Raw genomic sequence first — 27,154 nt, forward strand, 5'->3', positions numbered from 1 at the left:
TCGCAAGCGTCACGCGCGTGTTTTGGACAGATCACCAAGCTGCCTGGCAGCTGAAACAGGACAGAATTTCAATAACGCTTTCAGCCGAGGAAGTAGGTTCTCTTCCACTTTTAAATTGAAATAATAGCATTTATGTCTTTCGTACGTATCAGTTTAAAAAAAAAATGTTTTAACTTTTCTAGAAGAAAATAATTTCAGTCATTTTAATCAGGAGAGAGGATCAAGCGCAAGCTGTCACTTATTCCGTGAACGGGAGGTGGCGGTACTATTTTATTCAGTTTTTAAAGGAGGTTCTTATTTTCTACTCATCTTGCACAGGCGCTTTTCCGCCTGCATGCACGCTCTTATCACTTGCTTCAGCTCGAGTCGTACTCGTACTTGTAGTCTTTACTTGACCTGATTCTCAGCTTAAAGTTGAAGATTCTTTGAATGAATACAATTCATATCGACCCTTGACAATTAAAATATAAAAGTAGATAAGGTGTTTCCTTTTTATTGGCATTCTTTCACCGTGTTTTGTCCTACTGGAAGTTATATTAAGATTCGAAAAATCAGTTCTTCTCACACTTTATAGTGGTTGGCAGTTAAGAGGGTCGACTTGGAGGAAGTGGGTTTTCCTTGCTTGAATTGTTTTGGCAATTAATTATGAAAACTATCACATTCGCGCGAAACTTTAAATTGCATTTCAAATTTCTGTGCTTCATTGAGATGTCATACAAAAGCTGTCAAATTGAATTTCAAAAGGGGGATGCCAAAGGGTTTACACGTGACGCCTGATTAAGGCCAAAATTAATATTTGACGCGTGAATTTTACAGAAAAGCGATCGTGATTCGTGAATTCATGATTTAGTGTGTGGCGTGATTTGCCTCCTGAAATATGTTACCCATGAATTTCTTCTTTCATCTCGTGAAATCCTCAAGAACCTTCTACACAAGCCAAGAGATTTGAAGTTTTGCCTTTCAAATAAGTGACGCGTGAATTTTTATGAAATTCTTACATGAAATCCTGTCAGGATCATGAGTCTCACGCCGAGTCCTCTCACTCGGGGACTAACTCTCTATGATGTCCATTGTTGTTTGACTCAGAATCGAGGCGAATTAATAATTTTTAATCAATACGAAGATATCCATCTACGCGACGTAGATCAGTTTCGTTGCGTGGAAGACAAATTTGATGGAGATAAATTCAACGAAATAAAAATTACAATCTGTAATAAAACGAAGAATGAAACCATTCAACTGTGTCCAAAAATGAAACTAAGAGGCAATCAAAATGTAGAAATATACTGACTATAAAAAACCGGGGGCTTACCTTTGAACACAGACTCTGCCGTCAGACTCCGATGGTTTGACTAATGAAACACAAGTAAAAAATATGAAATGAGATTTTTTTCCCACAGAAACAAACGTAAATACAAATAGCTTGCGTAACAACATTTTACTTACACGTTAGTAATAAGAAATCACCACAATGAAAAAAAGAAAACCTGAGATGGAAGAAAGATTGTTTCTCAGGTTTCTCATAAGATTCATTAAATAACATATGGCATCTTTTTATTTTCCATCATTACAGAAATGATGAACATATAGCTTCTCCTTACAATATCAATATATCATACGGCAATTAAGTGGTAAGAGTAAACAGACTCATCATGTAGAGGGTGTTACCTCTATCATTATTAAGTTGCAATTATAAACATTTAAGCGCACTGTATTTCTAAAATAAACATTTAGCCTCTCGCCTTGGAAAAAGAAACGATCTCTGGGTAGGTAGAATACCAAAATCAAGAAACTAATTTTAAAAAAATCTCTGAAAAGCAATGAAGAATGCAAAGAGCCAGTGAAAGATCGAATATGAAAATTATTGGTAAAAAGTGATCAATGTAAAAACATAAGAAGGTTGGAACTTTCATTACAACTTGCCTATAAGATATCAAAAAAAATATTGGAGTCTTCAAATCATTAATAATAGTTTAGTGGTTTAACATTGCCCTTTCTCCAATTTCTTAAAAACTTTCAAGTTACAGGAGTGACGAACATGTTGCTTCTCTTTCCAAATTCAACATATTACGCAGTGAACAAGCGGCGAGAACACTTATCAACTGAGGATGTTTTCGTAAAACAAAACCATATTCTCCCTACTGACGAACAAGGTAAAGTGAAGGAGCTATATGGAAGAATTACTAATACGATTATAAATTCAAAGGGTTAACGTGCATGACGCAGACCTTAAATATTTTTTAGTCAAGTCAAAATTTGATTTGAATTTAGTAGGTCTCCACAAATATTATCAGACTCTTTGGAATTAGAACCTTTTTATCACTTAAATTTCTCAAATCTAATTTATATCCGAAATATATATTTCTCTTGAAAAAACGAGTTTTTTTTTTCAGGTGCTAACCTTTTTAAAAGTAAACACGGGTTTTATTGTTTGAGAGATGAGACCGAAAGCCATAAGAAACAAAGATAACTGCAAGCAGCTCGTTTCAGTTAAGAACAAAGCGTTGAGTTTGATAGGTTAAAAAAATCAGTTAAAATGTCTGCAACGAGATTTTAAACTGTAGTTGGTAGTATCTTGGTCTGAGTTGTATCAATACGAATTTCCATTTTGCTCACACTGCTCATTGACAAACATTGTGGCTCCTTCTCTTAAAATCAAGATTTGCTGTTCTTGGATTTGATTTCTGTTGCGCCTGATTTGAGGGGGCGACGACAGGGGAAAGGAATGTACGCTATTTTGTTTCGTTATTTCTGCTGATTACCCCTGAACAAGGAAGTGTGTCTTGTTCAGTATTTTGACTGAACGACTGAGGAAGCCGAGAGTAAGAAACTGAAATGACAATTTTCTAATCGGAAAAAAATGTTCAGAAAACCCTAAACATTACTACGTCGCTTTCTAACTTCTCCGTAATTGCATTAAAAACATTGCATCTTTGTTCTTTTCACATGATAAGAAGAATTATTGTCCATGTGACGAACATTTTTTACCACAAAAAATTTCAATTTCGGATGGCTCTGTCTTGTCGATTTTTTACATTACGAACACCAGCAACGATTACCGTCTTTCTTAGAGCAGCCTAAAAATATGTATTGTAAAATTAATGAGATGTCGCTTAGCAATTAAATATCGTACTTACCACGACTCTTTGAATCCTTTGTTGCTTTGTAAAGTGAAGGAAGTGTGTCTTGTTCAGTATTTTCATTAAATGACCGAGGAAGCCGAGAGTAAGACACTTAAATGACACTTTCCCTGCAAAACAGAAATGAATGACAATGACTTTTTGTGAAAATAGTAACCGCATAATCGGTAGAACAAAAGCTAAAACACCACTACGTCGTTCTCCAACTTTTTTCTTTCAGTCCCAGACTCGGACACTTAATAATTGTTAAGTGTGCAATTTCTCCCTACAGAATCAATATATTCTTCAGCCAACAGTTTTAGAGAATAAAGAAACTTATCAGCTTGACGGTGTTAGACTGACGTAACACTTCATTCTCTAAAAATATTTAAAGTGACATTTGTTATATTTAGAAAGGAGACTTGAAAATGAGATTATGGAAGTTAAAGGTCTCGAGATGAGTGGATCATTTTACTTTGAAGACTATGATAAGGGCAAGGAAAATTGCAAGCAACAAAGCGGGAAAAGATCGTTTCTAAATCTATTTTTTTTAAACTAACCTTTTAAAAAAGAAGCCTGTCTTGTTTAATATTCCAATCGTATGACTAATAAAACCCACAGTAAGAAACTGAAATACAACGGTATTAACGGTAACCAATTTTCGCTATAATTATTCAACCATTGAACGGCCTGGTGAAGAGACTCACTGGCGCTTTCTCCACGCACAAGGTGTTCGTAAAAATGATTCATGAGCTGTTCCTTTGCTTCGTCTTCTACAATACTTTTCCTCCTCTATTTAATTTCTAAGTTAATATCTATCCCGCTGATTTTTCAATTTGTATTTGTTTCTTACGTTAGAATCTATCCAGGAACTTTTTTTCTGAATTCTGGCTGATTGTCACCTTAATTTCCTACCAGCTGTTTGCACTTTTCTATTCGACTATAGCGCTTGTATCTTATGAAATATTTCAGGCTAATTTTACCTTTACAATTTGGATATCGTTTCTTTTCACTTCTCTGTTTGTTGCTGATTTTTAAGTAAATTTCATTCTGTCTGTTCCCTTCTCCGTTTATCTTTTAGATTTTGATATAGTAACGCCTACGTTTCTCTTCCGTTTGTTTGTTATGTTATCACTCTTTGATGATCGCGTCTGCATGCTACGAGAGAATTGAAAACCAGATCATGGTGATGTAAACCGAGGATCAATTTTATGTTTTGACACAACTCTGCCAACATTCTATCATTTTTTAAGATAAGTTTTTTTCCTGCGTTCATCCCAATGTTTATTTTAGTTCTCTAATGATATAATTAATTGATCTAACGGCCGAATTGCAGGTTTCTTTGTTGCACGCTTTCGACTCAGTCGTGTTTAAAAAAGCATGCCAAAACGACTTCTTGACTTTTAAACAAATTAAAATGTCTATGCAAAGTAATACCAGTGTCCATTTAAAGACGATAAATGTCAGATAAAAGGAAGAAGAATCTTTATGTCGGATCAGTCGTCACTCTGCTCCAATCTTTGCTTCATTTTTGTCCTCCTTGAGTTCTTCTTTCCTAAAAACAAACATTCTACATTTTTCACTATTTTAACTGATAAGCAAACGGATCAAGTTCATTTGAAAGAAATTACTTTTTCTTCAATGTCATGGACAATGATTTTCGAACTTTTCCAAATTATTGTTGCATATGCCAAAATTTAGGCGAAAGTGACTTCAAAATTATGGTTTAATTGGTTACTGTTGTAGATTTTTTACAAAATAAAGTTAACTTTTTTAAAGTCAGCTGAAGTTTCTCAGATTACTCTCATCGTCATAGCGTCTAGCATCGTATCAACCTCCTGCAGTTATTTCTGAATATCTTCCATGCAAAAGGAACTCTTTTTCAAGGCCAATTAAGGTAGCGATTCATAAAAGTCTTCTGGCTCTGAGCACGAAATGAAATCGTCTTCTTTTTCTTTACATTTTATGGATGAGAGACAAAGACAAAAACAAACAAAAACCGACTATTATGTGTTGAACTGAAAAAGTTAAGTGTGCTAATCGGTTATTATGGAAAATTGCTCATTACAATCAGACTTACCCTTTTTTCGTAAAATCAAGTGTCACGTTATCCCCCATCAGCACAAACGGAGCCCATTGGGAAGGTTTAGGGAAACCATTGCTTCTCAACCATTGAACGGCCTGGTGAAGAGACTCACTGGCACTTTCTCCACGCACAAGGTGTTCGTAGAAATGATTCATGAGCTGTTCCGTTGCTTCGTCTTCTATAGCCCACGATGCTACCAACACTGAACGTGCACCGGATGTTAAGAATGCACGAGCGATTCCAAGGACTCCTTCCTTTTTAACCAATCCACGCCCACTGTGACAACAGCTGAGTACTACCAGTTTAGCTCGCACTTGAACTCCTTGAATTTCGGACATAGTCAGGAGGTAGTCTTCCTCTTGAAGAATATCGTTAGTGGCACGTTGAGGAGAGAGGGCAATCTCTCCTCTCTCGGCATTTCCATGAGCGGCAAGATGTATTAGACTTACCGAAGGTATCGCTTGAAGTACTGCCTGCTTTGTTGCGCGACTTCCTAACAAAGGCTGAACACCCAGCAGTCGACCAACCATCTCGGCTTCCTTTCTTGCACAGAGCAATGGTGTAATTTCAGTGAGACGTCCATTGTTGTGCACTTCGCCGACCGTAGGATCACCCACAACCAGTGCATCAATTAGACTGTGATAGTCCGCTGGACATTCTTGAATGATTCGGAGAGTCGTCAGTGAAGGGACGATACGGATTCTGTACTTCTCCGATAAATACTTTCCGGCAGATTCATCTCGCAAGGCAGCAAATGGGACTCGGTACGAAAAACGATCCGGCACAATGATGATTTCAGGCTCTGTAAGTAAGTCTGCCACGGGTGCGACGATCCATTTGTAGCACAATTTATGAATTCTTTCGGTATCCTTGGTTTGTTCACCTCGCAAATTTGCTCGGCTCTCTTTATGAAGAGATGTCGTCAAGTGGTCATCCAAAGATCGATCTTCGCAGTTTGCTTTGGGTAAAACGCCAAAGTCAGCGGCACTCTTTTTGAAAATTCCTTCCACATCGCAAACTTGCTCGTCAATAAGAGTGTTTACTTCTACTTCGTCTGTTACTCGGAAGCAAGAGCCTCCATTTGCTTTCAGTACCCAGAGAAGAACTTGCCGCTCTCTATACGAGATGTACAAGAAAACAGAGTTACTTTCTCTCCTCACGATGTTTTCAATCCCGGACCACGATTGTGAATCGGCTGAGATGTGGCTTTCCACGGAGTACTAGTCTGCCATTAATTCTGCGAGGACTCTTGCTCGTCCCAGTTCCTCAACATAGAGAGCATCTCGAAATTTTGCAATATTGCAAAGCAAGTCAGTGAGTAAATGGTAGGGAAAAGTACCGTGTTTCTCTAACAGAGATATTTTAAATTCACTGTTTCCTTTCAGAAAAGTTCTGATTTGCTCGTATTTTGCAATACATCGAAGAAGATATTCCTTTGCTTCCAAAACCTCTGATTGCGATATCTTTAACTGTATAATACTAAGAAGGCTTTGAAACTCAAGCATCTTGTCTCCAATTTGGCTGCCCATGGAATAAGCTTTCTCCAAACAATCTTCTGCCTTGCTATATTCACCGAGCGATTGGTGTAAATTGCCAAGGCTTAAGTAAATTTGTGCTTCGCCACTTCTACGGCCACATTCCCTGCTGATGGTAAGCGCTTTCACGCAATGTTCTTTTGCTTTCTGATTGTCATTCACAGAAGCAAAAACAGCCGCCAAACTTGCTGTAGCCTTGGCTTCTAGTATTCTATCACCACTTGTTATACTGATGCCGACTGCCTTGTCCAAATATTCTTTAGCTTGCCGATTTTTTCGAAGCACAAAATAATCATTCCCAAGATTCCAGTATTTTCTTCCTTTTCTCCCGCCGATTTCTGTGATAATGGCAAGTGCCTTCTCGTGATATTCTTTAGCCTTATGATGTTCGCCAAGGGACTGAAACACGTTTCCGAGGTTCCCGTCAATTGTTCCTTCTCCTTGTCTGTCGCCAATTTCTATCCCAATGGCAAGTGCTTCATCGTAATATTCTTTAGCCTTCTGATATTCGCCTAGGGAATGAAACACACTTCCGAGGCACTGTTTAGTTGCTCCTTCTCCTTTTTTGTGGCCAATTTCTATCGCAATGGCAAGTGTTTTCTCATAACTTTCTTTAGCCTTTTGATATTCGCCTAGGGAATGAAACACATTCCCGAGGTTTAAGTTACTTGCTCCTTCTCCCGCTCTGTTGCCAATTTCTATCGCAATGGCAAGTGCTTTCTTGTGCCATTCCATAGCCTGCTGACATTTGCCAAGGCAATGAAACACAGTTCCGAGGTCCCCGTTAATTGTTCCTTCTCCTTCTTTGTCGCCAATTTCTATCGCGATGGCAAGTGCTTTCTCGTGATATTCTAGAGCCTTCTGATATTCGCCTAAGGAATTAAACACAGCTCCGAGGTTCCTGTTCATTGTTCCTTCTCCTTTTTTGTCGCCAATTTCTATCGCAATGGCAAGTGCTTTCTCGTAATATTCTTGAGCCTTCTGATATTTGCTTAGGGAACGAAACACATTTCCGAGGTTCCCGTTAATTGTTCCTTCTCCTGGTCTGTCGGCAATTTCTATCACAATGGCAAGTGCTTTCTCGTTGTATTCTTTAGCCTTCTGATATTCTCCTTGGGAATTAAACACAGTTCCGAGGCCCCCGTTAAATCTTCCTTCTCCTCCTCTGTCGCCTATTTCTATGGCGATGGCGAGTGCTTTCTCGTAATATTCTTTAGCCTTTTGACATTTGCCTAGGGAATGAAACACACTTCCGAGGTGCCCGTTAATTGTTCCTTGTCTACATTTGTCGCCAATTTCTATAGCAATGGTAAGTGCTTTCTCGTAATATTCTTTAGCATTCTGATATTTGCCTAAGGAATGAAACACACTTCCGAGGTGCCCGTTAATTGTTCCTTGTCCACATTTGTCGTCAATTTCTATCGCAGTGGCATGTGCTTTCTCGTAATATTCTTTAGCCTTCTGATATTTGCCAAGGCAATGAAACACAGTTCCGAGGTTCCCGTTAATTGTTCCTTCTCCTTCTCTGTCGCCAATTTCTATCGCGATGGCAAGCGCTTTCTCGTGATATTCTAGAGCCTTCTGATATTCGCCTAGGGAATGAAAAACAGTTCCGAGGCTCCCGTTAATTGTTCCTTCTCCTTGTCTGTCGCCTATTTCTATCGCGATCGTAATTGCTGTCTCGTAATATTCTTTAGCCTTTTGATATTCGCATAAGGAATAAAACACATTTCCGAGGTTCCCGTTAATTGTTCCTTCTTTTTGTCTGTCACCAATTTCTATCGCGATGACAAGTGCTTTCTCGTAATATTCTTTAGCCTTCTGATATTCGCACAGGGAATGAAACACAGTTCCGAGGCTCATGTTAATTGTTCCTTCTCCTCTTCTGTCACCAATTTCTATCACGATGGCAAGTGCTTTCACGTAATATTCCTTAGCCTTCCGATATTCGCCTAGGGAATGAAACACATTTCCGAGGCCCCCGTAACTTGTTCCTTGTCTACATTTGTCGCCAATTTCTATGGCGATGGCAAGTGCTTTCTCGTAATATTCTTTAGCCTTCTGATATTCGCCCAGGGAATAAAACACATTTCCGAGGTTCCCGTTAAATCTTCCTTCTCCTCTTCTGTCGCCAATTTCTATCGCGATGGCAAGTGCTTTCTCGTAATATTCTTTAGCCCTCTGATATTCGCCTAGGGAATAGAACACATTTCCGAGGTTCCCGTTACTTGTTCCTTCTCCTTGCCTGTCACCTATTTCTATCGCGATGGTAATTGCTTTCTCGTAATATTCTTTAGCCTTTTGATATTCGCATAAGGAATAAAACACATTTCCAAGGTTCCCGTTCAATCTTCCTTCTCCGTGTCTGTCGCCAATTTCTATCGAAATGGCAAGTGCTTTCTTGTAACATTGTTTAGCCTTCTGATGTTTCCCAAGGGAATGAAACACATTTCCGAGGTTCCCGTTAATTGTTCCTTCTTTTTGTCTGTCGCCAATTTCTATGGCGATGGCAAGTGCTTTCTCGTAATATTCCTTAGCCTTCTGATATTTGCACAGGGAATGAAACACATTTCCGAGGTTCCCGTTAACTGTTCCTTCTTGTTTTCTGTCGCCAATTTCTATCGCGATGGCAAGTGCTTTCTCGTAATATTCTTTAGCCTTCTGATATTCGCCTAGGGAATAAAACACATTTCCGAGGTTCCCGTTAACTGTTCCTTCTCCTGTTCTGTCGGCAATTTCTATTGCGATGGCAAGTGCTTTCTCGTTACATTCTTTATCCCTCTGATATTTGCAAAGATAATGAAACACATTACCGAGGTTACTGTTACTTCTTCTTTCTGCTAATCGGTCGCCAATTTCTATTGCGATGGTGAGTGTTTTCTGGAAGTGTTTTTTTGCCCTCTGCATTTCACTGAGGCTCATACATACAGTTCCAAGTCGTCCATGAGCCATAGCTTCTTCTCTTTTGCGACCAATCGTTTGCATGATCATGAGTGCACTATTGAAAAGTTTCTTTGCCTCTACAAACCGGTGCTGTGCTTCATATTTGTCTCCCAGTTGAATGGTTAGTCTTCCAGCGTGGTGCAACGTGTAAAGAAGTTTCTTGGTATATCTTTCTGCACTTGTGTCACCAGAGATGGCGTAGTATACGTTGAATATTACATCGAAGATATCAAGGTGTCTACCACAGTCAAGGTTTTGAAGTAGATTTGCACATTCATTACATAGCTCAGTCGCTTGTGGGCCACGATCAGTGTTAAGAAGAAATATGACGACATTTAAACCTATCTGGACTGATTGTAGGATTTCTGCAGCGTCACTCATAACGAGTCTTTCCTGTTTGTTGTCGTGACAAAGAATTGACAAAAAACAAAACTCAAAATAAATTAAAATAAAAACTGATTATTGAGGAGTCCCCGAGCTTTTTGAGGGAATTGGTTGTTTTCTTCCTTTTTACGAATGTCTGAGGGCAACAGTTCTTTTTTACTCTTTTACTGAAACCCGCCCATGTGAATCAGTTGGGTTGAATTCAAATAACCGTGGAACAGATTTGGTTATAGCTATCAAAAAAAGTTTCACCAAAAAAATCGTGTTATGTTGGCATTAAACGTTTTTTTTTTCCACCCATTTCATGCCATAAAAATTAGTTATAACTGAATCTGATCGCGATTTACTGCCTGAAAATGACTTCCGCTGATATTGTTAAAATTAGCAGGAAAAGTCGGCAAACATTTGAATTCAACTCCAAGAATGTACATCAACATGATTTTCTCTGGAACTTCTATTGATCATACGATGATAGGACGAGATAGAATGGGACGATTTAAATGGGCACCTTCCACGCGTCGCGAGCGTCTCGCGCGTTTTTCGGACAGATCGCCTGACAGCCGGATAGAATTTTAAGAACGCTTTTAGCCAATGAAGTAGGTTTTCCTTAACTTTTTAATTGAAATAATAGCATTTATGTTTTTCGTGCGTATCAGTTTTAAAGAAATATTTTGACTTTTTTTAGAAGAAAATCATTTCAGTCGTTTCAATCAGGAGAGTTGATGCAAGCGTTATGAACGGGCTCTTTTCTGCATCCATGAACGCTCTTGTCACTCGCTTCAGCTGAAGTCGTAAAGTTCTTTACTTTGTTTTTAGTGAATACAATTCATATCGACCCTTGACAATTGAAATATTAAAGTAGATGAGATGTTTCCTTTTTTTTGGTATTCTTTCACTGTATTTTGCTCTACTGAAAGTTACATTAACATTTGGAAAAAACCGCCCTTCTCGCACTTTATAATGGTTGGCAGATAGGAGAGTCGACTTGAAGGAAGTGGGTTTTTCTTGATTGAATTGATTTGGCAATAATTCTGAAAACTATCACCGTCGCGCGAAACTTTCAATTGCAATTTATATTTCTGTACTTCTTGCAGTATCCTACGAGAGCTGTCAAACTGAATTTTGAAAGGAGGGTGCCAAAGGGTTTACACGTGACGCGTGTTTAAGGCCAAAATTAACATGTGACGCCTGGAAAGGGATCGTGATTCGCGAATTTATGATTTAGTGTGAGGCGTGACTTGCCAACTGAAATACAAGTTACTCGTGAATTTCTTCGTTCATCTCGTGAAATCCTCAAGATTTTCCAGAAACGTTCTATACGAGGCGAGAGATTTGAAGTTTTGCCTTTCATATACATGACACGTGAATTTTTCTAAAAATTCTTGCATGAAATCCTGTCAGGATCATGAGTCTCACTCTGAGTCCTCACTCATGGACTCGCTCTGCTCTGATATCCATTGTTGTTTTACTCAGAATCGAGGAAAATCAATAATTTTTAATCAATCCGGAGATGTCCATATACGTGACGTAGATCAGTTTCGTTGCGTGGAAGACAAATTTGATGGACATAAATTCAACGAAATAAAAATTACAATCTACAATAAAACGAAGTATGAAACCATTCAACTGTGTCCGGATATAGATATTTGTGTCGGCATTTCTAACTGTGTGTCCCATGCAGATCACGGTTTGTCATTTTTAGAAACTTGCTTTATGAATTTTAGGTTATAAAATTGGAACATAGAACTGTTGTCAATCATTACTCAAAAGTTATTTTTGAAAACTCCAAAACTAAAACTCCACTACGTCGCTTACCAACTTCCCCGTTATTGCGTTAAAAACATTGCATCTTTGTTCTTTTCACATAAAAATTTATTCATCGTGTGGCTGCTTTTATTCCATTTATCATTCATTTTATCCCAGACTCGGACACTTAATAATTGTTTAACGTACAATTTCTCCTTACAGTATCAATATATTCTTCAGCCAACAGTTTTGGAGAATAAAGAAACTTGTCAGCTTGACGGTGTTAGACTGACGCAACACTCCATTCTCTAAAAATATTTACAGTGACATTTGCTACATTTAGAAAGGAGACTTGAAAATGAGATAATGGAGGTTAAAGGCCTTGAGATGAGTGGATCATTTTATTTTGAAGACTATGATAAGGTCAAGGCAAATTTTCAGCAACAAAGCGGGAAAAGATTGTGTCTAAATTATTTTTTTTAAACTAACCTTTAAAAAAAAAGCCTGTCTTGTTTAATATTCCAGTCGTATGACTGATAAAACTGAAATACAACTTGCGCTGAAAAACAAAGATAAATGCAAATACCTATTGTAAGAAAGACAAATGCTTGATCGGTGAAAAAAGAATGATAAACCGAAGGGGGAACTACGGACACCAAAGTAAAGATTAAGTTCGATTTGTAAAAAGCAAGTTTAGGAACCTCAAAATCAATCGCTCTCCATCTTCCCCTTAAATCAAGCGCACAAATTGAACTCATCAAATAATAATAGATTTTCCCGCCTTAAATTAATTTGAAATATAGCAAAACTGTGCGATTTGAATATACTCTGCTTTACCACCGACACTGAAAAACCTCAGGCTACTTAGAACAACCAAGGAAACAACATTAGACATGCCGGGCCAAACAGAGAATTTATGAGATGAATATCTGCTCATGTGATGAACATTTTCACCAAAAAAAAATCAATTTCCAATGGCTCTATCTTACCAATCTTTTACACTGCCAACACCAACGACGGTTTCCGTCTTTCTTAATCTAAACATTTGTTTTGCCGAAATAACTGACCCCGCGCTTGACGCAATTCGAACATTTAACATTTGTAAACTTTTCAGGACGTTTTTTTTTTGTGTGCACAGATTAGGCAGCCTATTGGAATAGATTTACACTAGTGTTTTGATTGTTATCCAAGTGTTGGAAAGCTATGAATGGTACGAATTTGACTCACGGCAAAATTTGGCAACACGGCAGAAGAAATGATTTTAATGCGGAAGACATTTGTGAACGGGAAATGGCGGTACATTTTATTCGGTTTATAAAGGATATTCTCATTTCTTACTCATCTTGCTCAGGCGCTTTTTCCCGTAATTGCATTCAAAACATTACATCTTTATTCTTTTTGCATAAACATTTCCCATTTATGCATCGTGTGGCTGCTTGTACTCTTTCAGTCCCAGACTCGGACACTTAAGAATTGTTTAATGTGCAATTTCTCCCTACAGAATCAATATATTCTTCAGTCAACAGTTTTGGAGAATCAAGAAACTTGTCAGCTTGACGGTGTTAGACTGACGCAACACTTCATTCTCTAAAAATATTTACAGTGACATTTGTTACAATTAGAAAGGATACTTGAAAATGAGATTATGGAAGTTAAAGGCCTCGAGATGAGTGGATCATTTTAGTTTAAAGAATATTATAAGGTTGGGGCAAATTTTTAGCAAAAAAGCGGGAAAAGATTGTGTCTAAATTTTTTTTTTTTTTAACTAACCTTTGAAAAAAAGAAGCCTGTCTTGTTTAATATTTCAGTCGTATGACTAATAAAACTAACAGTGAGAAACTGAAATAGAACTTTCTCTGAAAAACAAAGATAAATGTAGATAGCTCTTGTAAGAATGACGTAAACACTTGATAGGTGAAAAAAAAGGTGATAAACCAAAGGGGGAACAACGGACACCAAAAGTAAAGATTAAGTTCGATTTGTAAAACGCAAATTTAGAAACCTGAAAATCAATCGATCTCCATCTTTCCCATAAATTAAGTGCGCAAAAAAACTATGAAATAAAAAATAGATTTGCCTGCCTTGAATTAATTTGAAATGTAGCAATACTGTGCGATTTGAATATACTTTGCGTTACCACCGACACTGGAAAACCTTACGCTACTTACGCGACCCAGGAAACATCATGGCGGACCAAACGGAGATTTTATGATAAGAAGAATCTCTGCTCATGTGATGAACATTTTAACCACAAAACATTTCAATTTCGGATGTCTCTCTCTGACCAATTTTGTTACATTGCGAAAACCAACAATGGTTTCCGTCTTTCTTAATCTAAACATTTGTTATGCCGAAATACCTGGCCCCGCGCTTGACGCAATGCGAACATTTAACATTTGTAAACTTATCAGGACGCTATTTTTGTGCACAGATTAGGCATGCCTATTGGATCAGATTTACACTGGAGATTTCATAGTTATCCAAGCGTTGGATAGTTGTGAATCATACGAATGTAACTCAACACGGCAGAAGTACCGATTTTAATGCGCAAGAGACTTGTTCTTCTTGTGATATGAAAAAAACTTTAAATATAGATGGAGTTTAGTCGGACCGATGTCCTTCTAAAGCAATTCATGATGTGTCGATATATGAATCAAAACAGTAATGGTCTATGTGAGAGCAGCTTAAATATGCATTGTTAAATTGATGAGATGTCGCATTAGCACACCAACATGTTAACAATTAAAAATCGTACTTACCACGACTCTTTGAACTCTTTGTTGCTTTGTAAAGTAAAGGAAGTGTGTCTTGTTCAGTAATTTGATTGAAAGACTGAGGAAGCCCAGAGTAAGAAACTGAAATGACACTTTTCCTGCAAAACAGAAATGAATGACAATGACTTTTTGTAAAAAAAAAAACCACATAACAAAAGAACAACAACAAAATCGTTCGAAAACACCTAAAGTACCACTACGCCGCTTTCTAACTTCCCCGTAATTGCATTAAAAAAATTGCATCTTTGTTCTTTTCACAGAAACATTTCCCATTCATACATCGTGTGATGCTTTTACTCTTTCAGTACCAGACTCGGACACTTAATAATTGTTTAATGTACAATTTCTCCTTACAGAATCAATATATTCTTCAGCCAACAGTTTTGGAGAATAAAGAAACTTGTCAGCTTGACAGTGTCAGACTGACGCAACATTTCATTCTCTTAAAACATTTACAGTGACATTTGTTACATTTAGAAAGGAGACTTGAAAATGAGATTATGGAAGTTAAATGCCTCGAGATAAGTGGATCAGTTTAGTTTGAAGACTATGATAAAGTCAAGGCAAATTTTTAGCAACAAAGCAGGAAAAGATTGTTTCTTAGTTTGTTTGTTTTTGAGAACTAACCTTTTAAAGAAGAAGCCTGTCATGTATGATATTCCAGTCGTATGACTAATAAAACCAACAGTTAGAAACTGAAATAGAACTCGGCTTTCTCTGAAAAACAAAGATAAATGCAAATAGCTATTGTAAGAAAGACTTAAACACTTGATAGGTGAAAAACAGAATGATAAACGAAAGGAAGAACAACGTTGGATAGGTATGAATGGTACGAATTTGACCCACGGCAAAATTTGGCAACACGGCAGAAGTACTGATTGTAATGCGCAACCCATGTCTTTTCATTGGGATATGAAAAAAAATTTAATTATGGATGGAATTCATTCAGACCGATGTCGTTCTAAAGCAATTCATGATGTTTCAGTAGATTAATCAACACAGTAATGGTCTAAGTGAGAGCAGCTTAAAATATGCATTGTAAAATTGATGAGATGTCGCACTGGCACACCTGCACGTTAACAATTAAATATCGTACTTACCGCGACTCTTTTAACCCTTTGTTGCTTTTTAAAGTGAAGAATCAGCGGCATATGTCTATTTTAAGGTAAAAAGGTGCGTGGCAAATCTCAGCCTACTCCTGGTGCGCCGATGTAGAGAATACGTTGTCATGTCGAGGAGAGGTTTTCCAGGGATCTGGCACTAATTATCAGTGCTAGACCCCGGACAGACCTTTCGCTGGCTCGTGTTCCTGAAAGCCTTGTATGTTCGTGCGGGCGAAGAAACTCTCGTGACCAAATGCTGATAATGAGAGCCTGATCGCAAGCTAGCAAAATCTCCTTCGCAAACTTTGTTCTCTCTCGTCACGCAATACAGGTCAGAAGCGCGTAGCGTGACGAGCCCGAACAACGGCTGCACGGGAGACTGTAGTCTACAGTATCTGCGGCAACAATGCAGATTATTTTTGCTTACAATTATTCAGAACTAATGATAAAACACCATAAAACAAGTTGGAAGGGTTTTTCTTTTCTCTTTCCAATTAAACGACATTTTCGTTGTTATCTTTTGAAACTTAACGCTATTTCACTTTACAAAAATGTAAGGAACCAGTTAGCTTGTTACCCACCCACCCAAAGAAGATAACTCTTGTAAACGTAACATGCCTATGTTTTCTATCAAAGCTAAAAGCGTACTGCTTTCTTTTGCAGAATGGAACTTTAAAAATCATCGATAGAAAGAAAAATATTTTTAAGCTTTCCCAGGTAAGATTACTATATTTTCGTCCCTGAATATCATTGCTTTACAAATGTTATATATTTATATTCCGTTACAATTTGCTAAGTCTCTTGGAAGAGGTTCATATTTCTGAGTTGCTATCTTGTATGGATTTCCTTCTAAATCTTTTGCAGCTTAACAAGATAAGAAAGAATGAAATTGTTAGCTCGGCCGTCCAATGAATATGTTACTTTAAGCTCAAATTGACTAAATTTATTAAAGTGAAGTACTGTTTTTAGCTTAGAAGTGAAGCATCGGAGTACGAAATCCGAATTCGAAGGTTTGGATTCGAAGCCTCTCAGAGAACTCAAATATTTTATCTGTCTCAGCCTCATGTATCACTTCTTTTTCTTTTTTATTCCTTTTTCATTTCACTTTAAATGGTGATTATTTTTTTTTCTAAAACAGGGAGAGTATATTGCTCCTGAGAAGATCCAGAATCTATATTAATGCAGTCCGTTTGTTGCGCACGCCTTTGTCATTGGAAACAGCTTTAAGGTTTGTTCATAATATTTTGAAACATTGAAGCTAAATAGCAGCTTGAATGAACACATTCTTCGTTCCCAGTCCTTCTTAGTTGCTATTGTTGTACCAGATGCTGAAGTGATAGAAGCCTGGGCCAAAAAAATGAAGTGGAGGGAGACGTGAAACAGCTTTGTCAAGATGAGGTTAGTAAATTTACCGAAGGGGTGAGGGGTTAAAGGTGAGGGGTCCCGAGGGGCGGGGGCTGAGATCTAAGGTGTAAATGAGAAAGGCCCGAAATATTATCCACAGGCCTCCCATGCAAGCTGAAGTTGAATCAACCACAGGTTGAAATGGTCGTAGCCAGTTTAATAGGGTTAAACGCCAGTAATTTTTTTTCGTCATTTATTTTCTCCAGATATCTTTAATTTATTGCTTATTTATTTATTTATGTATTTCTGCATTTCTTTTTTCGTTTGTTTGGTTTTTTTGCAGTTTTCCATAGCTGAAAGATGATTTAATTTTTCACTTTTTCAGGACTCCCCCCTTCCCCCTCCCCCCTACCCCCTCCCCCCTTTATCTAACATAAACAGCTGGAAAGTTTCTCTTTTCTTTCATGGAAACCGAGTTAACTGAGCACATAACTGTGACTTTCCTTTCAGATTATAAATAAAGTTATATTGGAAGACATCTTGGCCAAGGGAAGAGAAGGAGATCTTAATTCATTGTAACAGGTTAGGGTGTACGTCATACAGTTATTTACTCATAGGTGACAATGTCTGATAGATGTGGAGGATGCTAATTGCAATGAGAAGAGTCCACTTGAATTGTTTTCCTACACGAGACAGCTTAAATTAAAGAACTTTAACTTTCCCTTTACGCGATAAACAGAAGGAGTCTCCACGGCAACCAACAAACGTAATTGTACCAAATGAAAAGTCTGTATATTTCGAGAGCATGGACGAAAAAAAATTCGTATTTCCTAAAAATGAAAACGGAAGCCATCCTTATATATCCCAATAATATCCTACATTTCAAAGGTCAAGAAAATCTATCTTCATCCTGAGATGTTTAGCATTGAAAACGGACTTCTCACGCCAACCTTCAAGGCCAAGTGTTCAGAGATACTCAAGACTTTCAAAGACCAAATCGAGCGGCTTTACGAAGAGGTGGAGGTTGGGAATTAACGCAGATACAGGCATGACAAAGCCATCATGAGCGACCCCACCCTTCGCTTCTTGAAAGCAATGGGAAAACGTTAGAAACTGAGGCAAAGCCAAAGCAATAGTCTATTAAGACAAGATACAAGGACTGTATATCACTAAAAAAACATGAGTCTGTATAATGACGCCTGAAAAAGTGGTGAAAGAAATATTTATAATTGTTAAAAGTAATTTCGCATAACACTCTCCCCCCTCCCACCGCTCCGCTTCGCTCTTTTTTAAATATTTTAGGTTTACCAGCCCGCGTTATAAGTGTCCGCGAAAATGCGAGTAATACGCGTGCATGAGAGCAGACACACAAGGAGAAAGCTCCAGTAGGCTCGTGCATCCGTGATAATTCGCTCGCACGTTTTAAACGCGCCCGATTACACCTTACGCCCTGCATGTTCAGCATAACTGAATGAGAACACCCCACAGTGCGCTCTCCCTTCAACTTTGGGCAAGATTACGGCATACTTTATTATTATGCATACAGTTCTTGACAAAAGAAAACAATGGCGAAACAATAGAAAATACTCTTGGGAATATTGTTTGTATTCAAATAGTATGTGGTGATACGGAAATCTTTCCCAATTAAGTTAGCTTGCCAAAATATTTTCTTGAGCCTCTGTGTTCCACATTTCACTCGAACTCGAACTCGCGGAATTATTCAGACTCACATATTTAATTTTAGTTTATGACTCGTAGGAATAAAAAACAATCAATGTATATTTTTCAAAAAGAGAACTCTGCAGTAATTATCAAAGTTTTAAGCAGTTATATGACTGCTATTTAATCAACAAAGACAAGATTTTAAGGAAAATAAAAAACACGTTCTCTATATTTTCTGTTTTTTTTACGACGATTCCTCAACGCATCTTTCACGCCTATCTACTCGTAAACGATGCGAAACTCGCAAATGCATAACTGAGAGATAAAATGAGGCCACTTGGGAGCAAAAATCCCCATAAAATCTTGACTGAGCATGCGTACTTTATCGAACTTGCGATATTTCAGTTGCGCCATTTTAAAGATTCCCAATGTTTTTCTCCTTTAGTTGTAGTTTATATTTTACGTTTTCTACATTTCAACAAATAATATGTTGCCCGAGACCCAGAAGGAAAAGCACACAGAGCAAAAACTGCGTGGAGAGTGACGACAAGGCGGAACTTCTACTGATGACGACACTGGAATATGAGGGACCGACCATTATAAAAAAGCGGGCTCCTTGGGATGGAGTGAGAAGGGGGCGGAGAATTTTAGTTGTGTCGCAACAAAAATTTACTTGATCCCTTCCTAAAGCTTTGTACTATTCTAAAGATCCCGTCTTATTTGCAGTCACTTTTCTATTTAAGCTGTACTTATTTTCCCTTTTCTGTGGGAGGGGTGGGACAAAGCGGGTCATCGCAAGCAAGCAAGATAAGGCTCGTCCGTTCTGGTAACAAAACAGAACTACTAATTGATATACCAATTCCTCTGCCGAAGGGCTAACGTTCGAAACGTCATCTTTTTACGCTTTAACAGTTTCTTTAGAAACCTACCACCTTTACCACTTGATACTGTTAATTTATCGTACTTTACCGATGATTACTGTCAAACCGAATGCACAGCTGCTGTCCCCTTCAAGCTGTTCAATGACGTCACAACAGGTATATATGTCAAGCTCTTTGAGTTTTCCTTGGCAAACAAATGACACGCGGGCTGACTAACTGGCTCACCAACTGACGGGATGCTTGTCTGACAGGCTAAAAGGCGGGCTGATTGAACAAGTGAGTGACTGACTGATGACTGACTGAATGACTGATAGGCTTACTGACTGACCGACTGACTGATTGACTGACTGACTGAATGGACTTACGGAATGATTAACTGGCAGGCGGCTTGACTAACTTTAGTGAGTCACTGACTGTACTGGTTCGACAGAGCCACTGGCGTAATACCTTTTTGTTTTGTTTATCCAATGACTAGCCTCTCAATAATGATTAGTTAATTGGTTGATTGACCTGACTGGTGGGTAAGGTGACTGACTTGTTGACAGCCTGACTGAAAACTCTCTAACGAATAATGATCGAGCGGATCAACGGATTGACTAATGACCACCCGACTCATCAGTAGTTATATTGCACTTGTCTTCTTTCTGCAGTTGGACATGTTGGCCCTCCAGTTCCTTGCAACATTATTAAGCTTGTCGATGTAGAAGAGAAAAAATACCACGCTAGAAATGCTTGGTCGGGGAGGGGTAAGATGGACTGACATAGCAATGCCTGACTTTTTAAGATCACCTCATTTAAGAAAAATAATTGTTTATTGCAACAAAATCCATTTGTGTCAGACTCAACTAAATTGAAATATTATCATTTGGATTTTACTCTTCCAGAATTGTTTAAAAGCTTCCAATGTCTTTAAAGGCTACGTTCACGACCCTAAGGAAACTGCTGAAACTATTGACGAGGATGACTGGCTCCATATTGGGTACATTGGTTTATTTATTAGTGGTTTATTTCTGTTAAAATTGTCCAAACAACATTGACAAAAAGAACACATAATATCTGTGTCTGAGTCTAATTCACATAAATTGAAAGGGTTTTTTTTTTTGCTTTCTATCAAACGGTGTTTTTTCGTTGTCGTTTTATTTTACAAAATTGAAAATGATTTACTCAGTGTCGCATCTCAACCTACACATCCAAAAAGCTAACTCTTGCATACAGAGCATGCCTATGTTTATTTTTGTTATTTTTGACATCAGTACATCCTGCGTAGTGTTTCTTCTCTTCTTTTGATTGACTTTAACTTCAATGATTCACGCAATAACTGTTCCTTTTCTTTCCAATCTGACGTTTCCATCAATGTCTATTCTACTGCTTCCTCTCTTTACTTCTGTTTGTTGCAAATATATTACGCACTGTTTTGACTTTTATCTGTTTGGTTGTATGTTTGTATCTTGCACATAGTTCGTTCTCTTCTCTGATTGAATTTTGCGTTAGAATCTTCTACAATACTTCTTCTCTTCAATTTTAATTTCCAAGTTAATATCTATTTCGCTGTTTTTTTTCAATTTGTATTTGTTTCTTACGTTAGAATCTATCCATGAACTTTTTTTTCTGAATTATGGCTGATTGTCACGTTAATTTTCTACCAAGTGTTTGCACTTTCCTGTTTGACTATAGCGCTAGTATCTTACGCAATATTTCAAGCTAATTTTACCTTAACAATTTGGATATCGTTTCTTTTCTCTTCTCTATTTGATGCTGAAATTAAGTAAATTTCACTCTGTCTGTTCCCTTCTTCGTTTATCTTTTAGATTATGATATAGTAACGCCTACTTTCCTCTTCCGTTTGTTTGTTATGTAATTATCCCCTATACCTACGACCGATTTTCATGACTCTTTGATGATCGCGTCTACATGCTACGAGAGAATTGAAAACCAGATCATGGTGATGTAAACCGAGGATCGATTTTGAGTTTTGACGCAACTTTACCAGCATTCTATCATTTTTAAGTTCAGCTTATTTCCTGCGTTCATCCCAATGTTAATTTTAGTTCCCTAATGACATGATTAATAGATCTAACGGTTGAATTGCAAGTTTCTTTGTCGCACACTTTCGATTCAGCCTTGTTTAAAAAAGCATGCCAGAACGACTTCTTGAATTTTAAACAAATTAAAAATGTCTATGCAAAGTACTACCAATGTCCATTTAAAGACGAAAAATGGAAGATAAAAGGAAGAAGAATCTTTGTGTAGGATCAGTCGTCACTCTGTTTCTTTCTTTGCGTCATTGTTGTCCTCCTTGAGTTCTTTTTTCCTAAAAACAAACATTCTGCATTTGTCACTATTTTAGCTGAAAAGCAAACGGTTCAAGTTCATTTGAAAGAAATTACTTTTTCTTCAATGTCATGGACTACGATTTTCGAACTTTTCCAAATTATTGTCGAATATACCATGATTGATGCAAAGGTGACTTCAAAATTATGGTTTAATTGGTTATTGTTGTGGATTTTTTACAAAATAAAGTTAACTTTTTTAAAGTCAGCTTAAATTTCTCAGATTACTCTCATCGTCTAGCGTCTAGCATCGTTTCAACCTTGAGCAGTTATTTCTGAATGTCTTCCATGCAAAAGGAACTCCTTTTCAAGGCCAATTGAGGAAGCGATTCATCAAATTCTTCTGGCTCTGAGCCTAAATAAAATCGTCTTTTTTTTCTTGACATTTTAGAGATGAAATACGAAGACAAAAACAAACAAACAGGAACTGACTGTAATACGTTGAACTGAAAAAGTTAAGTGTGCTGATCGGTTATTATAGAAAATTGCTCATGACAATCACACTTACCCTTTTTTCGTAAAATCAAATGTCACGTTATCCCCCATCAGCACAAATGGAGCCCATTGGGAAGGTTTGGGGAAACCATTGCTTCTCAACCACTGAACGGCCTGGTGAAGAGACTCACTGGCACTTTCTCCACGCACAAGGTGTTCGTAGAAATGATTCATGAGCTGCTCCGTTGCTTCGTCTTCTATAGCCCACGATGCTACCAACACTGAACGTGCACCGGATGCTAAGAATGCACGAGCAATTCCAAGGACTCCTTCCTTTTTAACCAATCCACGCCCACTGTGACAACAGCTGAGTACTACCAGTTTGGCTCGCACTTGAACTCCTTGAATTTCGGATACAGTCAGGAGGTAGTCTTCCTCTTGAGGAGTATCGTCAGTAATACGTTGAGGAGAGAGGGCAATCTCTCCTCTTTCGGGATTTCCATGTGCGGCAAGATGTATTAGACTTACCGAAGGTATCGCTTGAAGTACTGCCTGCTTTGTTGCGCCACTTCCTAACAAAGGTTGAACGCCCAGCAGTCGACCAACCATCTCTGCTTCCTTTCTTGCACAGAACAATGGTGTAATGTTGGTAAGACGTCCATTGTAATGCACTTCGCCAACCGTAGGATCACCAACAACCAGCGCATCGGTTGGACTGTGATAGTCCGCTGGACATTCTTGAATGATTCGGAGAGTCGTCAGTGAAGGGACGATACGGATTCTGTACTTCTCTGATAAATACTTTCCGGCGGATTCATCACGCAAGGCAGCAAATGGGACTCGGTACGAAAAACGATCCGGCACAATGATGATTTCAGGCTCTGTAAGTAAGTCTTCCACAGATGCGACGATCCATTTGTAGCACAATTTATGAATTCTTTCGGCATCTTTGGTTTGTTCACCTCGCAAATTTGCTCGGCTATGAAGAGATGTCGTCACGTGGTCATCCAAAGATCGATCTTCGCAGTTCGCTGTGGGTAAAACGCCAAAGGCAGAGGCGCTCTTTTTGAAAATTCCTTCCACATCGCAAACTCGCTCGTCAATAAGAGTGTCTACTTCCACTTCGTCTGTTACTCGGAAGCAAGTGCCTTCATTTGCTTTCAATACCCAGAGAAGAACATGCCGCTCTCTATACGAAATGTACAAGAAAACAGAGTTTCTTTCTCTCCTCACGATGTTTTCAATCCCGAACCATGATTGTGGATCGGCTGAGATGTGGCTTTCCACGGAGTACTTTTCTGCCATTGATTCTGCGAGGACTCTTGCTCGAGCCAGTTCCTCAACATAGAGAGCGTCTCCAAATTTTTCAATAATGCAAAGCAAGTCAATGAGAAAACGGTAGGGAAAAGTACCGTGTTCCTCCAACAGAGACATTTTAAAGTCACTGTTTCCTTTCATAAAGGTTCTGATTTGCTCATATTTTGCAATACATTGAAGAAGATATTCCTTTGCCTCCACAAACTCTGACTGCGATATCTTTATCAGCGTAACACTGAGAAGGCTTTTAAACTCAAGCATCTTGTCTCCAATTTGGCTGCTTATGGAATAAGCTTTCTCAAAACAATCTTCTGCCTCGCTACATTCACCGAGCGATCGGTGTATCATGCCAAGGTTTATGTAAATGTTTGCTTCGCCATTTCTATGGCCACATTCTCTGCTGATGGTAAGCGCTTTCACACAATATTCTTTTGCTTTCTGATTGTCATTCACAGAAGAAAAAACAGCAGCCAAACTTGCTGTAGCCTGGGCTTCAAGTATTCTGTCACCACTTGCTATACTGATGCCGACTGCCTTGTCCAAATATTCTTTAGCTTGCCGATTTTTTCGAAGGTCAAAATAAACATTCCCAAGACTCAAGTATTCTTCACCTTTTCTTACGCCGATTTCCGTCTTTATGGCAAGTGCTTTCTCGTAATATTCTTTAGCCTTCTGGTAATCGCCTTGGTAATGAAACAAATTTCCGAGGTTCCTGTTCGCTGTTGCTTCGTCTCCTTTCGTGCCTATTTCTATCGCCATGGCAAGTGCTCTCTCGTAATAATCTTTAGCCCTCTGATATTCGCCAAGAAAATGAAACACTCTTCCGAGCATCCCGTTTCTTGTTGCTTCTGCTTTTCTTTCACCAATTTCTATTGAAATGGCAAGTGCTTTCTCGCAATATTCTTTAGCCTTCTGATATTCGCCTAGGGAATGAAACACATTTGCAAGATTCTTGTCACTTACTCCTTCTCCTTGTCTGTCGCCAATTTCTATCGTAATAGCAAGTGCTTTCTTGTGACATTCCTTAGCCTTCTGATATTTGCCAAGGGAATGAAAAACACATCCGAGGTTCCCGTTACTCACTCCTTCTCCTTTTCTGTCGCCGATTTCAATCGCGATGGCAAGTGCTTCCTCGTAATATTCTTTAGCCTTCTGATATTCGCTAAGCGAATAAAACACATTTCCGAGGTTCCCGTTAAATGTTCCTTGCCCTTGTCTGTCGCCAATTTCTATCGCAATAGCAAGTGCTTTGTTGCAATATTCCTTAGCCTTGTGATATTTGCCAAGAGAATGAAACACATTTCCGAGGTTCCCGGTACTCACTCCTTCTCCTCGTCTGTCGCCAGTTTCTATCGCGATGGCAAGTGCTTCATCGTGAAACTCTTTAGCCTTCTGATATTCGCCTAACGAATAAAACACATCTCCGAGGTTCCTGTTAAATGCTCCTTGCCCTTCTCTGTTGCCAATTTCTATCGCAATAGCAAGTGCTTTGTTGTGACATTCCTTAGCCTTATGATATTCGCCAAGGAAATAAAACACACTTCCGAGCATCCCGTTTCTTGTTCCTTCTGCTTTTCTGTCGCTAATTTCTATCGCGATGGCAAGTGCTTTCTCGTAATATTCTTTAGCTTTGTGATATTCGCCAAGACAACGAAACACAGTTCCGAGGCTCCCGTTGATTCTTCCTTCTGCTTGTCTGTCGCCAATTTCTATCGCGATAGAAAGTGCTCTCTCGCAATATTCTTTAACCTTCTGATATTGGCCTAGGGAATGAAACACATCTCCTAGGTTCCCGTTCATTCTTCCTTCTCCTTGTCTGTCGCCAATTTCTATCGCGATGGCAAGTGCTTTCTCGTGATATTCCTTAGCCTTCTGATATTCGTCTAGGGAAAGCAACACATTTCCGAGGTTTCCATTAATTGTTCCTTCTCCTTGTCTGTCGCCATTTTCTATCGCGATGGTAAGTGCTTTCCCATAATATTCTTTAGCCTTCTGATATTCGCCTAGGGAATTAAACACAGTTCCGAGGTTCCCGTTATTTACTTCTTCTCCTTGTCTGTCGCCAATTTCTATCGCCATCGCAAGTGCTTTCTTGCAATATTCTTTAGCCTTCTGATATTTGCTGAGGGAAAGAAACACAGTTCCGAGGTTCCCGTTAGTTGTTGCTTCTCCTTCTTTGTCATCAATTTCTATGGCGATGGCAAGTGCTTTCTCGTAATATTCTTTAGCCTTGTGATATTTGCCAAGGGAATGAAACACATTTCCGAGGTCCCCGTTAGATCTTCCTTCTTCTTGTCTGTCGCCAATTTCTATCGCAATGGCAAGTGCTTTCTTGTGACATTCTTTAGCCTTCTGATATTTTCCAAGGGAATGAAACACAGTTCCGAGGTATCCGTTACCTCTTCCTTCTGCTTGTCTGTCGCCAATTTCTATCCCCATGGTGAGTGTTTTCTCAAGGTGTTTTTTTGCCTTCTGCATTTCATTGAGGCTCATACATACAGTTCCAAGTCGTCCGTGAGCCATGGCTTCTTCTCTTTTGTGACCAGTCGTTTGCACGATGATGAGTGCGCTATTGAAAAGTTGCTTTGCCTCTACAAACCGGCGCTGCGCTTTATATTTGTCTCCCAGTTGAATGGTTAGTCTTCCAGCGTGGTGCAACGTGTAAAGAAGTCTTTTGGCATATCTTACCGCACTTGTGTCACCAGAGATGGCGTAGTATGCATTGGATATTACATTGGAGATATCAAGGTGACTACCACAGTCAAGGTTTTGAAGTAGAATTGCACATTCATTACATAACTCAGTCGCTTGTGGGCCACGATCAGTGTTGAGAAGAAATATGACGACATTTAAACCTATCTGGACTGACTTTAGGATTTCTGCAGCGTCACTCATTACGAGTCTTCCTGTTTGTTGTCGTGACAAAGAATTAACAAAAAAACAAAACTTAAAAAAGTTGAAATAAAAACTGATCATAGTGGAGTCCTTGAGCTTTTTAAGGGAATTGGTTGTTTCCTTCCTTTTTACGAATGTCTGAGGGCAACATTTTTTTTCATTCTTTTATTCAAACCAATCGTATATGAATCAGTTGGGTTGAATTCAAGTAATCGTAAAGCAGATTTTGTTTTAGCTATCAAAAACGGTTCACCAATTGAACAGCGGTTAATTTACGAATCTTGTTATGTTTGCATTAAACGTATTTTTTTAAACTCAATGTGTGCCACACAATTAGTTATTACTGAATCTGATCGCAATCTATTGCTTGAAAATGACTTCCACTGAGATTGTTAAAATTAGCAGAAAAAATTGGCAAACATTTGAATTCAACTCAAAGAATGTACATTAACATGATTTTCTCTGGAACTTCTATTGATCATATTATGATAGGGCGGGATAGGATGGGACGATTTAAATGGGCACCGTTCAGGCGTCGCGAGCGTCTCGCGCGGTTTTTGGACAGATCGCCTGGTTGCCTGGCAGCCGAAACAGGACAGA

The 27,154-nt window shown here is 38.5% G+C and overlaps 3 protein-coding genes and 1 pseudogene across 3 annotated transcripts; all 4 read right to left on the reverse strand.

Moving 5' to 3' along the window:
- Window positions 1–4,622: 4,622 nt before the first annotated feature.
- Window positions 4,623–6,749, reverse strand: LOC136281312 (tetratricopeptide repeat protein 28-like; annotated as a pseudogene).
- A 56-nt stretch (window positions 6,750–6,805) lies between these two features.
- LOC136280685 (tetratricopeptide repeat protein 28-like) lies at window positions 6,806–10,064 on the reverse strand. The gene is made up of 4 exons (XM_066166336.1): window positions 9,309–10,064; window positions 8,349–8,798; window positions 6,926–8,201; window positions 6,806–6,846 (listed from the first exon to the last, which is right to left on the reverse strand). Exons 1-4 carry the CDS (start codon window positions 10,062–10,064, stop codon window positions 6,806–6,808), a joined length of 2,523 nt encoding a protein of 840 aa, XP_066022433.1.
- Window positions 10,065–21,836: 11,772 nt separating this feature from the next.
- LOC131795363 (tetratricopeptide repeat protein 28-like) lies at window positions 21,837–24,088 on the reverse strand. The gene is made up of 2 exons (XM_059112940.2): window positions 22,416–24,088; window positions 21,837–21,888 (listed from the first exon to the last, which is right to left on the reverse strand). Exons 1-2 carry the CDS (start codon window positions 24,005–24,007, stop codon window positions 21,837–21,839), a joined length of 1,644 nt encoding a protein of 547 aa, XP_058968923.2. The 5' UTR covers window positions 24,008–24,088.
- On the reverse strand, window positions 24,016–26,554 carry LOC136280686 (tetratricopeptide repeat protein 28-like). The gene is made up of 3 exons (XM_066166337.1): window positions 24,839–26,554; window positions 24,136–24,691; window positions 24,016–24,056 (listed from the first exon to the last, which is right to left on the reverse strand). The coding sequence occupies exons 1-3, from the start codon at window positions 26,552–26,554 to the stop codon at window positions 24,016–24,018; spliced, it is 2,313 nt and encodes a 770-aa protein (XP_066022434.1).
- Window positions 26,555–27,154: the final 600 nt, after the last annotated feature.

This window comes from Pocillopora verrucosa, chromosome 5 (genome assembly GCF_036669915.1).
Source record: "Pocillopora verrucosa isolate sample1 chromosome 5, ASM3666991v2, whole genome shotgun sequence".
Classification (NCBI taxonomy): Eukaryota; Metazoa; Cnidaria; class Anthozoa; order Scleractinia; family Pocilloporidae; genus Pocillopora; species Pocillopora verrucosa.